This window comes from Doryrhamphus excisus, linkage group LG19, assembly GCF_037039965.1.
Source record: "Doryrhamphus excisus strain RoL-2023G ecotype Guam linkage group LG19, RoL_Dexc_Guam_v1.1, whole genome shotgun sequence".
In the NCBI taxonomy this organism is placed as follows: Eukaryota; Metazoa; Chordata; class Actinopteri; order Syngnathiformes; family Syngnathidae; genus Doryrhamphus; species Doryrhamphus excisus.
In genome coordinates, this window is record NC_136375.1 from 10,766,882 (window position 1) to 10,783,078 (window position 16,197).

Genomic DNA, 16,197 nt, shown 5'->3' on the forward strand with positions numbered 1-16,197 from the left:
TTAATGTTTTCTTTTAATATTTGTGTAAGCAGTTACTCAGGTATTTTAAGTCGTTCTGCGTTTGTACATGTTGCAAGCTTGGGCACAACTAACTAGCTGATAGACGCACAATTAATCATTATGTTTAACAGCTACAGCAGCTAATCTTAATACAATTTATGTTGTTACGTTTTATTTAACAAGGTCACCAAGCAGCCTCTTGTGGGTATAGGTCTAAGTGTAGTTACTATATGACAGCCTATACTTGTAATATGCTATAAATATGAAAGCATGTTTTAAAAGATATGAATCAGCAAAACTGGATGTGACAATCTTTTATTTTTTTTTCCATTGGTCAATTTGTGACAATTTAACTGAGGCTGGCAGTTTCAAAAACCTCTTTAGTATTATTCACGGAATCAATTGTGAGCCTTACAAAATACATTCCTTCTATTAATACTGTCTTGGTGTTTTTATTTGCAGCTTTTGCCTTGCAGGTTTGGGTGCTGCACCTGATGGGATGGGTGGTGCCCCCCCCCGGCATCACCCACAGGGTGCACCATCTGTCATGATGAGGTGTTTGGGCGCAGGCAGCATTCCATATGTGTACAGCCTCTTACTGTTTTCAGGTGTACAGTATGTGTGCAGCAGGCAGGATCTGACACTTTTTACTGCAGTCAAGACGGCAGGAATGCACTCATGTATACAGTGAGTAGTGTAACAATAGCAGAATCTGTGCGTGCATGGGAGAGAATGACGCCTCTTGAGTGGTTGACAGACGTCATTGCCTTGTAATGTGATGGAAAATGTCTGCTTTAACTTGAGTCTTCTTGAGTCATGTTTAAGATGATGTTCCCAACTTCATCTTGTGTGTGTGTGAAAGAGTAATAAAATGGCGTCATCGGGACTCAAAAATAACCTTGATGTGCGTGTTTTGCTTTTTCTTTGGCTTGTGTAACACTTAATCCAAAATGAGCAGCCTCAACGAGTCGTGGAGAATTAGTCAACCTCTCGAACTCCATCCACTGGCCCATGAGGCTTTCACTGTAATGAGATCATCCACATGACATCATGAAGGTCAGTCTCTAACATTAATTCAAGCATAATGATGTTTTTGGTCAACCGTTGTGTATGTGTGGTTGGGTGTGGCATTATACAAACAAAATGCTGTTTTGCTCATCTTTGAGCCTTAATGTGTACAGTCTTTGGCCGCCATTGGATTTGTTGTTTTAGCAATGCACGATATGGAATCAGGTATTTTTTCACAAAAATTTGGTATGTTCTTCCTTAGTCGATGCATCATCCCTTCATGAAAATCACGTTGTCATCCTTCTAGTCATGTGTGTCCTATTTACAGTTTTTTATGAACACCCCAAAACAGCGTCATCCATAAGAAATATCATCCCAGTGTTTATTTAAATTTGCTTGGCATTCCAAAAGTTTGATATGACATTGCAAGTTGAGCTGTCATTGTCATACATATTTGTCAAGCAAGGTGCCAATTTTGTCTCCTATCAGGCCTCGTGTGACTTCCGAACACCCTGTAATCATCCTGGGTTCTTAGTAGAGATGCAGATGTTGGCACTAAATGACCCGACTACATCTACAACCTGACGCAACCTCTGGCGTCATAGCAACCCAAGATCACCTCCTTCAGTGGTGTGTAGTATTGGAAGTCCAGCCATCCAGACACCTGATCATATTTCATTTGTGTAGTTTATGTATAGTAATTATTGCACAATGGCATGTTTGCGTCCCACTACACATACACACTTCCATTCAAGCAGGCCTGTATGAACATGACTTGTGGATGATAGGAGGTGTAATTTGAAAATTCCAGACCAAATGGCGCATGAGTCGACCCCTCATTTAACATCCGATACTGAATCGCTGCACTTGTTGAGTGAGTTGTTGAGACTTTACATCATTGACCTTATATTTGAGTTTAGTGCGCCCGTTAAAGAAACGTATACAAACATGCTACAGCCAGCATAGTCAAGGAGTGTTTATGTTTTGTTTGTGGTGGTTAAGTTCATAGTAAATGGAAAAAATGCCTGTGCAGTTCATACAGGTTTGTGATGGTTGACAACAATCTTTCCATTATTTCCGATGGGAGAAACATTTTTCCCCCCATCGGAGATAATGAAATCATCGGTTCCTGCGTCAAACTGTAGCCATCATGAGCTATTTTTAACTCTTTAGGCTTTGTTTTAAGAAGCGTTTTTACTTCCGTACAGGTGTAAAACTGATAAAAAATAGATAAGTTTCAAAATAAATTTTAGCACTGATTGTCTCATCTTTACTTTGTAATGTTTTGCAATGGGCTGCATGGTGGTTAGCATGCAGGCCACACAGCTAGGAGACAAGTTCAATTCCACCCTCAGCCATCTCTGTGTGGATTTTGCATGTTCTCCCTGTGCATGCGTGGGTTTGCTCCGGTACCCATTTCCTCCCACATTCCAAAAACATGCTAGGTTAATTGGCGACTCCAAATTGTCCATAGGTATGAATGTGAGTGTGAATGGTTGGCTGGTGACCAGTCTAGGGTGTACCCCGCCTCTTGCCTCCTGCTGGGATAGGCTCCAGCACCCCCTGCGACCCTCGTGACGATAAGCGGTAGAAAATGAGATTGCAAAAGGTTGTAGAATTACACAGCATCACTATATGAGGCAGTATAGCAACCTACTGCCACGATAATAAAGACTTTGCTAAATGAACGACATCCTTTTCATACTGAGCATTACATCTAAAGCAGCTCTTGTATTGGATGGTGCAGGTGTGTCCTCCATCAGCACCTCACTGATGCTGCAAGGCGTGGATCCCCATGTGACGCTGGAGGAGGAAGGAGGGAGGCGGGTGCACTAAAAGAGTTGTCTCACTCTTCATCACTCCCAGAGGTCACACACACACACACACACACACACACACGCAGTACAGCGCCTCAGTAACAGCTCGTAGTCATTTGGGGAGGTTTTGATTTGAGTGGTGGACGGATCTCCGCAAACAAGCTGCACACCAAGCACCGTAGCTCGGCCATGGGAGCAGAGAGCTCAGCGCAGCGGGACGCGGGCAGCGTGGAGGAGGATGCTTCGGCCTCAGTGGCAGCCACAGCCGGGGAGGTGGGCGCGGAGGTGATGGCGTCCCAGAAGGAAGGAGGAGCAGGCGTCCTCGATAACAAGGTAGCTTTTCTAAGAATTTCTACTTTATTCTCACACCACCTGCGGTGTTTTTCATTTGCACTTGCGATGCACGAATCCAATGTTGACGCAGTTTCTTTTTTTGCTGAGTAATGCTTTGACAGTGGCCATGTCCCGCAGTAATAAAACAGATTTATAATCCAATACATCTATTCCAAGTCTACACCAAAATGACTACTGTAAAGCTGTTGTCATTATTAATATATTAGCTTTCTGCAGCTTTACACTCTTTTAAAGGTACCACTATCACATAAGTGCCTTAATGTACTTCTTGAATATGACTTATAGTTATGAGTTATATTAATATAACTTCTGAATATAAAAGTATCTATTGGCACCAGACTTCTACAGTTTGGGAATCATAATATTTTTGCCCTGGAAACATAGGAGTCTAGTAATGAATATTAATTGCAGGGTAAGGCAGCTTGTGCTTTGATGGAAATGAAAATCATGTATAAATTATTTTTGTCAGTGAGTTTTTCAGTGAGAATTTCTAAAACCTCACACAAAAATGCAAGACAATCATTTTTCTACTTTATTTTTTATTTTGCTTTTTATTTATATGTATCATATTTTTATTGTTATTACTCCAGCACATTGTAGATATGTTTTTGGTGATAAAGCTATGCCCCGTGGGCCATATATGGACCGTGAGAGCTTTGTATCCGGCCCATTTCCTCAGAGGAACTGTTAGAAATAGCCCCAAAACCAGCAAATACCCATAATACTAATTAGCATTTGTTCACCATGGCAGCCGTCCCTGGGGGACTAGAACATAAAAAAACCTACATCTACAGCCAAAATTGATTTTCTAATGCAAACACTGTTTTCCCCATCCTACTACATTGTGCATTGTGTGAAACAACTCTTTCATACGTAATCACATCAATTATTTTCACCTCCTGACTTCAGAATTCTATAAAGGCTTGATGAATAATTAACCAGCTGCTTCTCTGCACTGTGCAAGGTTTGTTTTTAGCTCAAACTAAAAGATGTTTGGGGTTTTTTTTGTCTGTTGTGCAGTAACTCTCACGTATCTCACGTAGCAGATGTGACGAGCTGTGGTGGTGCAGCAGGCATCATGTGATCTGGTATATGACTCAGCACTATTACCTGGGTGTAAATTAGTCAGCATTGTGCGAAGGAATATTTGGAAAGCGGCCGCTAATGACTTGGTATGTTTCTACCAGCTGCTGTGTTCACGCCTCATATATTCTATCAGACTTATTGACGTTTTTTTTTTGTTAGTTTTATGAGCGCTGGGTCAACGGGTCACATTTTTTTTGCGACTTGTCTGTCCTTGAAAGGTCAGCGAGACACAATGTTGGATGTGGTTGTCACATGTGGATGTGTTGGTGTAGGATTTATTGTGATTGTTTACATACAAGGCTGTACGGGGGTCGAGTGGTTAGCGTGCAGACCTCCATAGCTAGGAGACCAGGGTTCAATTCCACCCTCGACCATCTCTGTGTGGAGGTTGCATGTTCTCTCAGTGCATGCGTGGGTTTTCTCCCACATTCCAAAAACATGCAAAGTTAATTGGCGACTCCAAATTGTCCATAGGTATGAATGTGAGTGTGAATGGTTGTTTGTCTATATGTGCCCTGTGATTGGCTGGCGACCAGTCCAGGGTGTACCCCACCAGCTGGGATAGGCTCCAGCACCCTCGCGACCCTCGTGAGGAAAAGCGGTAGAAAATGAATGAATGTTTCCATACACCATGCATAGCCTCTGTTTTCTGCTTTCTTTGTGAAACAAACCCTGTAACTCAAATTTCAATCATCCTGGCCATCTTGGCGGGATGGAAGCGTATCACAAGATTGTTATTGTTCTTTGATCAGTTGAATTTGATCAATTCCACGATCTGACTGATGAATTAACTTAAAAAGAGGGCATGATCACATGATGTGTTAGCAGTTATGCTACTGCTCAGAATGTCACTAAGCTTGCAGACCTCCCCTGAGGCTCTCAACAGTTTGCAAAAGATGTCACCCCTCTCTATATAACACTTCCAATATTGCTACTTCACTATATTGCATTACTTCCAAAATGACTTTATTAATAAATGATCACTGTTGTGTCATTGACTTTGGCCTATTATTAGTCCAAAAATATTTCAAAGACAACTTCGATGTAGTATTGCGGTCACAAGGCATGACCTTTCACACTGCACTATTGAGCCAGCAGAGCCATGCCGACATGCCATTGCTGAGATTGAGTGAAAAAAAGGCACTCCTCTCATTGGAAGTGTGGAAGTGGTACATTTTCGGCTTCTTTGTCATTCTTACCCAAACAGTTTGAAACCCTTTCTTAGCTTTTAGAATAAGCTTGCTATACTAGCTTATGTCCCTGCAGTGATTATATAGCCTGGGAAATGTGATGAAAATGAAGAATAATGGGAGATTAAAAGTGACTATTGGAGTGTTATTTCATGTCTAGAGTTAGATTGGATGAGGGTTGCATCATATATATTCCAGCAGGAGAAAGATGAGCGTGTGTCCAACATGCAGTCAATAAATATTTTCCTCACTTGATGGAGGAATTTCAGCAATGCTTGCCTCTGTAACACCGCTGCTGCTTCCTCCTCCATAACCACGCCACCTCAGACAACCTCCAAGATTTTTATTACCAGCCGAAAGACGTCTTTGGATTACAAAGGCCAGCAAGATTACCTGCCATTTCATATGTGTGGTCTTGTATGCTGTATGTCAACAGTACAGCAGTACACTTGTGCTACAGGAAGTGGTCTATTAGAGGAAATCAGCCGCTGAGGGCGGAGGACACTTAAGCAGAAGCTGGCGAGACAAACAATAAGAAAGACTTTGATGGTGAATGCAATGTTGCGTGTTTCTTGTCTCACTTTATCTTGAAAATCTGGATAAAAAATATGTCTTCATTGAGCCGTACCAAATGCTGTACATGTATTCCTCACATATTATATGACTGTCCAGAGAGCAGGAAATAGACTGTCAAGAAATAAAAATATATCCACCCTGCTCCGGGATCAAAAACTAACCACTTCCACATGGAATGGGAGGAGAACTGTTTTTTAAGGTAATAAATTACGGCAATATAATGGAAGCTAATGTTTCATCAATGTGACTGATGCCTGGTGACCATAATAATAATAATGATAATACATTTTATTTGTATAGCGCTTTTCAGAGTACTCAAAGATGCTTTACAGTGAAGACAAAGTTGAGTAAAAACAAAGCTAAAAGTGGGGCACAGCAGTCAGTTATATAGAATACTACAGATAACTTTTCTTTAAGTAATAGTCCAGCGTCAAACCCAAAACTATATTTATTTATTCATCAATTTAAAAAAAAAACTATGTGAGTGATGTTGAAACCGTTCCATCGGCATCCAAAAATTACTTTTGGATGCTAGAGGAACACAAATATGGATCTCCACAATTTTTTTTCCATTTTTTATTGCCTGACATCTTGGAACCATTAACCATTAAAAAATTAATGGTGCAGTCCCGTCTGCTTACACAATACTCAATTAACCAATTTTTCAGTCGCCCCTTCCCCAATATAAAAAAATGGTACAGTAAGTCAGAAGAAACATTTCTGCTCACTTTTGTTTTAAATTTAACCTGAACCTGTGGTCTACTGCCTTTTGCCAGAATTGTATCTACCTCAAGACCTGCAGTATCGAGACAGGAATTACGTGTTAAAGACGACTGCGTTTCCCGTGCAACATCTGCCCGCCACCTTACCATTTTTGTCACGACAACCTCACAAATAACGGCTTCTGCGCTTCTTATCACTTCCTGGCTGGGTGCAATTACAGTGTACCTTCGTGGTGCTCACATTTGAGCCTACTTTTGTCACAAAAAGTACAAGCAGCATGTCAGCGTCAGGTGACTCCAATGATTATGTAATGTAATGTGCACTGATAAAGCCTGCTACGTTCCTCTATAATGAGCGGCGGCTGATCACACACTACTCTGGCTCTTATTATCCTCTAGCAGGGAGGGGGAAGTGGGGGTCAAACAGAGGAACCATTGAGGATGGGCTGGGACGGGGGGACAAGCCGGGGGCCCCCTGTGTGCACCGGTGCTAAACAAGAGGAAGGAACCAGCATGAGTAGGGTGGGGGGGGGGTCATAGCAGGGTGTCCAAAAGGAGAGATAGAATAGGACGTCACGTAGAGCCACATGAATCACATCGTTGTTCTCCTGAGTGAGTGAGAATGGGCTGGGATGGAGGAGAAACAAAGAAGTGCATGTGTTGAAAGTGGGAGAACATGAACGAAGACTCACGTCAAGCTTCTTGCTTACCTTGGGTTCTTACAGTACATGACAGACACTAACACATCTGCACCTTGTCTGTAGAGCATTCCAGTTGGGAGTAAACAAAAACATGTCTGACATCCCTTTTTATGCAAGTGCTCAAATAGTCGCTTTTGGGAGAAAAAAATAAATCAGGCTTCGCTACACATCTTAAAATAAAGTCTGCAAAGTCAGCAAAAGTGAGATTACTGTAGTGATATATTCTAGTAATGGTAATGGTTTTATTTCATTTGAACATGCATCAGATAGGAAGAAGCAAAGCTTATTAAATCCTACCCCTTCATCTGGTACTTTTACAATCAGTAACTGTTACATTTGTTCACTTCCTGCTTTCCTAATATAGTTTTTTTTATTTTGTTTTTATTTTTGTCACGTACCGAAGTACGAGGTGATATGACCATACAATGACATAATGGGTACCATAGTAACTGTTAATATAGTGATATGTATAGCAGATCATGACTGGTTCAAGACTCTTCATCCTTGTATTTAACAAAAATCAACTGCTTGTATTGTTTCTTGAATTGGCTCATCGTTGTGCATTGTTTGAGGGTCTTACTCAATCCATTCCATAGTTTGATTCCACATACTGAAATACTATAAATATATATATTCTGACTCTAATTTCATGCATCTTGTATAATACTTTTTCAACTGTGGAAGAACCAATTCATTTTTATTTTCCTCTCCCACGTCTTCCTAACAAATTAGACTTCAACTATTTCCTAATGAGTCTACATGGTGACCAAATTGGCATCACTAAAAACACGTCCTTTCTTTCTGCTTGTTTTCATCCATTAAGCATAAGAGAAAATGAAAGTATGCATAAGCATCCAATTAAGTCTCCATGAATAGATAATACAAGATTAAAAGGGGATTTGACAGTTTTACCCACAATGAATGTGTTTTTTTTCTCATAAATGGATACTTTCCATTCTTCTCAAGTTGTCACTTGTGTGCGACCAACACACGTCTGCAAACTGTGACAAGGAGTTGCAAAGTAGTAATATATTTTGTGTGTGTGTGTGTGTGTGTGTGTCTAATGATACATTCACACTCTTACCACGCTGTTGTTAATCCAAGGTGTAAAGCATCATTTTAATTTGTGCTAACATCAATATGAGCCAATGCAGCATCACTGAGTAGACTTGGCGGTGTCTGTCACGAGAGATTGGACGCTCTATTCCGCCCACCATGCCTGTTGCTTAGTCTCTGATCCAATCAATCACCGTGCTGGGGAGACGTTCTTGCATCAGCGATTTTATCTGATTCTGCCTTTCATGAATACGTAAGCATCCATGGATTTCCATGGCCTCAAGCTAGCTATGAGCCACCGCTTTACATGATAGCTTCCTTGATAGACCTTAAAGACGTAATCTTGCGGGGTCTACACTGGCATGTAGACAGACCTGCACTCACCATGCACTCCATGCCCCCTTTGCTGCTTCTTTCTATGCACATACATATTTCATCACTTTTGGTCCTGATGCAGCAGTTAAAAGCTTCTCAGAGCACAGTGGATGATCATGTGTGTGTGTGTGCGTGTGTGCACTCAAGGTGCAGTTTCAAGGACAAGCTGGTGAGTCATTGCTTCTGTGCAGCTGCTCTCTGGTTTAGCACACTAACAGCATAGCCAAGTGGGTGTGGCCTCAAATGTTGAAGATGTGCAGTATTAGCCCTTTCTGGAGTTCTAGTTTAGTATGGAACACAGAATACAGAACTCCTTGAAGGCCAATCCGTCTTAGTCCAAAACTACCATATTTTCCTTACTTTTTGTCATAGTTTGGCTGGTCCTGCCACTTATAGTATATAGCAAAAAATATATAGAATTCAAAATGTTAATTCATACTAACTGACAAGGGGCTGACTTTATTCTTGACCGTTGCTTTAGGATCCTGTGAAGAATTCAATGGAGTCAGTGACATGGTATGAGATCGGGAGCTCGGTGAACTTGCTTACCGGTACCTTCCTTGTAGGACTGGCTGTCTTGGTTTGTTAATTGAACTTCCCAGTTATGTTCTTTACGGCCGAGTGTGACCCTGTGGCCATTTGCATCTTGCTGTAGCACATTCATAGATATTTGGAATAGTGATTGACGGTTCATATTTGTTATTAGAAGCCAGTTAGCGAGGCAGCCCACTTCCTGGAGTCATATCCTGGCCAGTGTGTCCCGATTAGAAGCTTGTCCTGGAGGGGGTCTTTCCTGTGACCCGTTTGTTGTTGTTTGCTGTTCAAGTGCAGCGGCAACAGCAGCACACATGAAGGGATGGCACTGACGGAAAGCAGACAAGTGGTGGGAGCTATGGAGGCTTTGGGTACAAGGGTTAGCACTCATGGAGGTAGCACACAGCTAACAGGTGTGTTTGCATTTCTTTCTTTGCAATGCACTCACACACACAAGCGTGTTCTGGTGTTTTTGTTTTTGTTTTAATTGACTTCTTGCTCCTTTTATTAATTTCCACTGTGGTTGCCCTGGCTCTTAAAAAAAGAAAAACGTAATAATAATAATGCTTATGTTTAGAACCTGTTTAGACCTACTGATAAACCGATTACTTATCAAACCCCTCAATGAGCTGCTGGCACCAGCATTCCGCATACAATCGCCTGACTCTCAAAATAGATTAGTAAAATGAGATGAGATAATGTCTTCTACAGCTTCAAACAGTTTCAAAGTTAGCTATATTAACTCCATTTATAACATTTCAACAAGAATACTCAGTCATTGTGTTTCCGAAAACAGAGAAACCCACATCCGTCCTTGCTCATTTCCGAACGTAAAACCAAGCTCGATGTATCTAATCAGCTGGCTCATTAGTCTGAGCACCACTGCCCCCTAGTGTGGGATGCTTGTGTATTGTTCAAGCATGGAGCCAAGCATGAAGACACTGATACTGAAAGGCCGCATTGACACCTCACATACTATTTAAGAAGCTTAGCTTGCCGCTACTAGCTTAAGTGTAGGTCACATTAGTAAGACACATGGAAGACGTACGAAATATCTAAACAAGCACTGGCCAAACTAAGACACATATATGAATCCGTAAGTGCGATGTACGAAAAAAAAAAAAAGTCGAGTTTGTTTGACATAACAAAGAGCCTCTGGTTTTATGGCTGGAAAATCAGCACATCACATGTGCGCCTTCCGTGCTTTTCTGATGTTTTTTTGCACTGTACGAGCCAGTACAACCAACTGGGCATTTAGATCAATAATACTATCTGCCAATTGCTGGACAAGACAACAAAAAAAGAAGGTAAAAAATACAAAGACTAATTAACTAAGTGTGACTGTTTTTTTGTCGATCCCCCTCGTGCTATCACAATGACACAGGGGCTTTGTATATTGTTGTTTGTTTTCTAATTGTTCTTTCAAGCAGAAATTCACTTAGCAAATCACGCTAATTTGATTGAGTTCCCCTTTTAATGTCACCAAAGACTTGTCGCCATAGTCATAGGCAGTATTTCAGCACACAGCTTGAGACTCGCCCAAGCACTGAACCGCCACTCTGGAACATAATAATAATAATAATAGTTGTGATATATGACATACAACAACACTAGCATAGGTACAGTATGTGAGCTACATATATCATTGAAGAAATGCAAAGTGATCAAACTTAAAGCCCCCGCATCTTTAGTTGACTGACCGATTTGTACTGGACTGTATTTTAAGATGTGTAGCAAAGCCTGCTTTTTTTTTTTTTTTTACAAAGTCATAACTCGGCCTAATGTAAGAAATACGACATGTACCTAAATGCGGATTTATCACACACAGAGAGCCGGGTAGACTTGAGAGTTAATGGCGTGTGGAAACAGCGAGAGTGTTCTTCGTGGGCTCTTGTCTTTCATCTTTGGTATGTTCTCGGGTCAGAGGTAATAGATTGGAGGCTGACAAGGGTGAGTAGACGTGAGGAGGGGGGCAACTGTGGGAGCCTTCGACACAAGCCCTTAAACTGTCTGTTAGACCTGTAAAATGAATAGCGGCGGCGTCCCTTTAATAAATAGTCCTTGCTGACACAAGCTGCCTTTAGCTGGAATTTTCATTCATTTTCCCCTTACACATTTGAAACAACGTATAGCTAACTATAGTGACCTAGGGTTACCTTGCATTGCTCCTCATGAAGCTCCTTCCACTCGTTCCACAGAGACAAAACCACTGTATGACTGGCAAGAGGTCTTACTCTGTTCGCCATTGTTCTTTGTAACACCTTTGAGTGAACTTCGTCGATTAATAATTTTTATGACAAAACAAATTCATTTTCTACCGCTTATCCTCACAAGGGTCGCGGTGGTGCTGGAGCCTATCCCAGCTGTCTTCAGGCAAGAGGCGGGGTACACCCTGGACTGGTGACCAGCCAATCACAGGGCACATATAGACAAACAACCATTCACACTCACATTTATACCTATGGACAATTTGGAGTCGCCAATTAACCTAGCATGTTTTTGGAATGTGGGAGGAAACCGGAGTACCTGCACGGGGAGAACATGCAAACTCTACACAGAGATGGCCGAGGGTGGAATTGAACTCGGGTCTCCTAGCTGTGAGGTCTGCGCGCTACCCACTCGACCGCCGTGCCGCCCACAAATTAATATTACATTTTAAAATAAGCAACATGATTAACTCAATTTTTCCGTCTTTACCTTAAAGTGTGTCTGTCGTCTGTCTGCGCTTCCCCATCCTTATCTTCCCTCCCGCCATTCCCAGCCACGCCTCTGATGGCGTCATCCTCCTGTCGTCTGCCCCTGACATTGTCCACACCTCTGAGGTCAAAGGTTGCCGGGTTAACCGTGGCGAACAACATGCGAACCCGCCCCCAGCCCTGAATCTTTAAGCTTGTTAGCTCCCGTTGTGATGCTGCTACCGTAGCGTCTGTTCATCTGAGCAACCTCCGTTTTCTTTATGTGAATGACTTGGACAGCTCGCCTCTTCTTTTCCTTTTTGCGTCCCCCACCCCCCCACCCCCCCCCCCAGCTCTTTGTTTTCTTTAAGAGATATAAATCTCCTCTGCCGGCCTTTGTGGAGAGATTGAGGAGACAGCAGGTCGTCTCTTTTTTTAGGAAGCCACTGGGCCGCCTTTTGCGAGCTGTAGCCAAAAAGTAAATGAAGCCGGCAGAATCAAAGCAGTGAAGAAAAAAAAGTATGATGATGGAGCACAGCGCTGCAATTTTCCAACACAGAGGACTTCTTAATGTGATGTTTTATCCTGCGAGGATTCCCCAAGTATCAGTCGGTGGTAGGAGGATTACTTCAGTAATCCTAGACAGACTTATTGTTATTGCATGAGGCCACTCCGATCTAAACCAATTGCACCAATCGTGTCGCAATACCATAAGAGCAGCCCTGTTTTCCTCTCTGGGGTTTTCCCAAAGCAGATATTGTCGGGTGACCTTATCCTTCATGCACGTTTGGTTGACTGTCTAAGTCTGTCTTTCGGTCTTTGTGGTGGACCACAATGGCCTGAGCCACACCAGAAAAATGCTTGACTGGAAGCGAAACCTGTCTGAGAAAAGAATTCAGCTACTTGGGAGACCTCACATGTTTTGGCACGGTTCAGTTTTAGGTCAACGATGTGTTTAAAGCTGCAATAATTCATCCATTATTCAATTAATCAACAACTGTTTTTCTTTTCTGATATGTTGCAGACCAAAACACTAATTGTTTGTGTTTGGCTCATATTGATTTGGCATATCTGGGGCTCAATTGATAACTCAATTAATCAAAACAACAAGCTACAGATTAATTAACAAAAAAAATAATCGTTTGTTGCAGCCCCAGCTGTGATCAGGAGTAATTGTTTCATTGTTACGTAAAAAGTAGCCCCGATTTTTACCCGACATTGCAGCCAAAGACAATCCTTTAACATTTTATTGTCAATTTGCCTAATACGCCAAAAAAAATGCAAAATTACAAGAATATAGGAAAAAAATTACAATTAGAAACATTCTTTGTGAGTCGGGAAACATGATTAAATAGTTGTTAGAAACACTTTGCACAATATCGTAAACATTTCGATTAATCCCTCTGTTAGTAAACATTGCCGGGTGCATGGTCAGCAAAAGCAAATATCCTTAGTTGCCCTTTCGGAAATTCCACTGCCTAAACTTAAATCATAGGTTTGTAAACATATACTTATAAATGAAAAATATAATGTACAGGGTGTCTTAATGTGGTGTTGTTTACTTTTGACTGGAATGCTTCAAGGTTGGACTTGGAAACCCCAACCTCGAAGCATCCTTGAATGCACCGTGTTACATATAGAGGCCGGATAAACACTCTAGTGGATATTTTTGCTCCTGTGACAGAAGACAAAACCACAGCTCCAGTCATTCCAACACCATTCAAAAAAGACTCACAGGCTCTTTTGATTGTAAAGACACACAACAAGCATGTTAACAAGTTAACAAGACACAGCCTAACTGGGCAGAGCCCTTATCAGTGAATCAGAGACCCCAGGAGAGTGTTTCCTCCTGGCAGGGACCATCTTAGACTGACAGCTGTACAATGGCCAGCGGGACGGGTTCTTTGTGGAGTGAGGGAACCAGAGCCTCCCTGCAGGGCTGCTGATATAACTAATGGAGCGGTCAGGCTACGTTCTCCTCCTTCAGGAAGCACATGGAAAATGACACCACGGAGAAGACACTAAAAGATGAGGTGTGCTAAAAGATGGAAGAAAGGGACGCCTAACAAATATTGGTGCTACTTTTGGAGGTACTGAAAGATCTTGAATAGTGTGTGCATATATTTATTTTGGCTGGAGAAGACAATTGTGAGTAGACTTGCTAACAATGTTCATTGTAATAGTATTTATAAAGTATTTCTCATTACACAGTTCAACATGTCCAGAGTTTATTTCATCTTTAGATAAAACCACACCCATTTCTGTACAAAGATGGACAGCCTCCTGCTATCAGGACCACACACACGCTCAGTCATTTTTGACCTTCGACAGCCATCAGCACGTCTGATCAGATTTGACATGCGATCCGTCCGCTTCACCTTTGACCTCGTGCAGACCCTGCCCTGCCCTCGTCCACCACATGACTGACATTCCCAAGATTCCTTGCCCTCTTCTCCAAGATTCCACAGATCCCCCCCCAACCAACACCTGACTCTTCACACTTTTGTCAGCCCACCTTCGTCCAAATGGTCACCCTGGGGCCACCACAGTACGCCAAAGGCAGCTGCTTTGTAGTAAAATATCTAAATGAAGTAAAACATTTCAACAAATAGTCTTTCTCTGGACACCCTGATAGTTAGTATTATCTTTTAGCCAAGTCTCTCCTGTTAAAGAGGTCTTTGATCTCAATGGGACAAGCCTGCTGAAATCAATGATAAGTCAAATAACAAAACAACATTTATTCCACCTCCATTTTTCATGCCTGCATGGGAATCTACGAATTTCGAGCAACATTCTCAGTAACTACTCTAAATTTGTGTGCCTTAGTGATTAGTTCCTTATTAGTCCTTCATTACTTCCTCAGTACCTACTCTAAATGTCTGTACCTTAGCTCCTCAGTGACTTCTTAGTTCATCATTAGTTTTTAATTAGCAAACTACTCAGAATGTATATGTCTTACTTCCTCAGTAACCACTCTACACATTCTTTCCTCAGTAACTACTCTAAATGTACATGGCTTAGTTCCTCAGTAGCTACTCATTAGTTCCTCAGTAACTACTCTAAACGTACATGTCTTAGTTCCTCAGTGACTACTCTAAATGTGTATGTCTTAGTTCCTCAGTAACTACTCTACTCATTAGTTCTCAGTAACTACTCTAAATGCACATGTCTTAGTTTTCCAGTAACCACACTACTCATTAGTTCCTCAGTAACTACTCTAAATTAATGTCTTAGTTCCACAGTAACTACTCTACTCATTAGTTCCTCAGTAACTACTCTAGTCATTAGTTCCTCAGTATCTTTGTGCCTTATTGTAAAGTTTGGCATATTCAGACCTGTATATACGATAATAGGAAGCGAAACATACATTTAATAATTCATACTCTTACTTTTCTTTCAGTCCCTGCAGAAGAATGGACAAATCTCCAGTCTGACCAGTTTGAATGGACACTCTGAGGACGACACACTGGCAGAAGGTCTGTGCTATTTATTTACAGGGGAGCGGGCGTTGCGGTTGTGTGTGTTTGTGTTTGTGTCTGGGATTATTTGGACTGTTTTTGCAGAAGGTATGTATTAGCTTGTTTGTATGGACTCTGATTTCTGTCAATAGGACACTAAAACCTGGCAACTTGGGAGTCAAACGCAGTCACAATAATGTCAATTATTGTCAACAATTGCAACCATGGAATTTCCATTTCAACGACTAATCATTTAGAAATACACATAGAATAGAAGATCATCTTGGAGATATACAGTATAACATTATAGATCCAACCTGAGGAAATGATCTGTGAGACAGTCCATTGCTGTGAGGACACTTGCAGACGTTTCGGTATGAGACATCTGAGATACAGATCTGATGTGTCCAATTTATTATGATTGCTCGCCTTCATCCTCAACCTGCAGTGCTCCATCCCCACAGCTGCATCTGTTTATTTTCTTTGCCATCGCTATTGTATCAACCTCAATCTGGGAGGGCCGCAGGGGCGTGGACACCCTCCCTAAATATTTAGCGGGCCATGACCCGGGGCCCCCGCACAAAAGCAGCCTGCGTGCTTCATAATATGTTATGGCCCGAGGGGAAAGGGGTAACCCGACGCGAC

At 41.8% G+C, this 16,197-nt stretch overlaps 1 protein-coding gene across 3 annotated transcripts in view; it reads left to right on the forward strand.

The window, feature by feature from the left end:
• The first annotated feature begins 551 nt into the window (after nt 1-551).
• akap12b (A kinase (PRKA) anchor protein 12b) overlaps nt 552-16,197 on the forward strand; it is a 33,114-nt gene continuing 17,468 nt past the window's right edge. Inside the window, exons 1-5 of one of the 3 annotated variants that reach the window (XM_058056448.2) lie at nt 552-687; nt 959-1,056; nt 1,498-1,638; nt 2,756-3,158; nt 15,495-15,570. In XM_058056448.2, coding sequence (XP_057912431.2) covers nt 3,015-3,158; nt 15,495-15,570 — 220 coding nt within the window. In that variant the 5' untranslated portion in view covers nt 552-687; nt 959-1,056; nt 1,498-1,638; nt 2,756-3,014. Of the gene's footprint in view, nt 688-958; nt 1,057-1,497; nt 1,639-2,755; nt 3,159-14,360; nt 14,893-15,494; nt 15,571-16,197 lie in introns of those variants that run through there. The other 2 variants (XM_078799220.1, XM_078799221.1) reach the window with 2 other exon arrangements.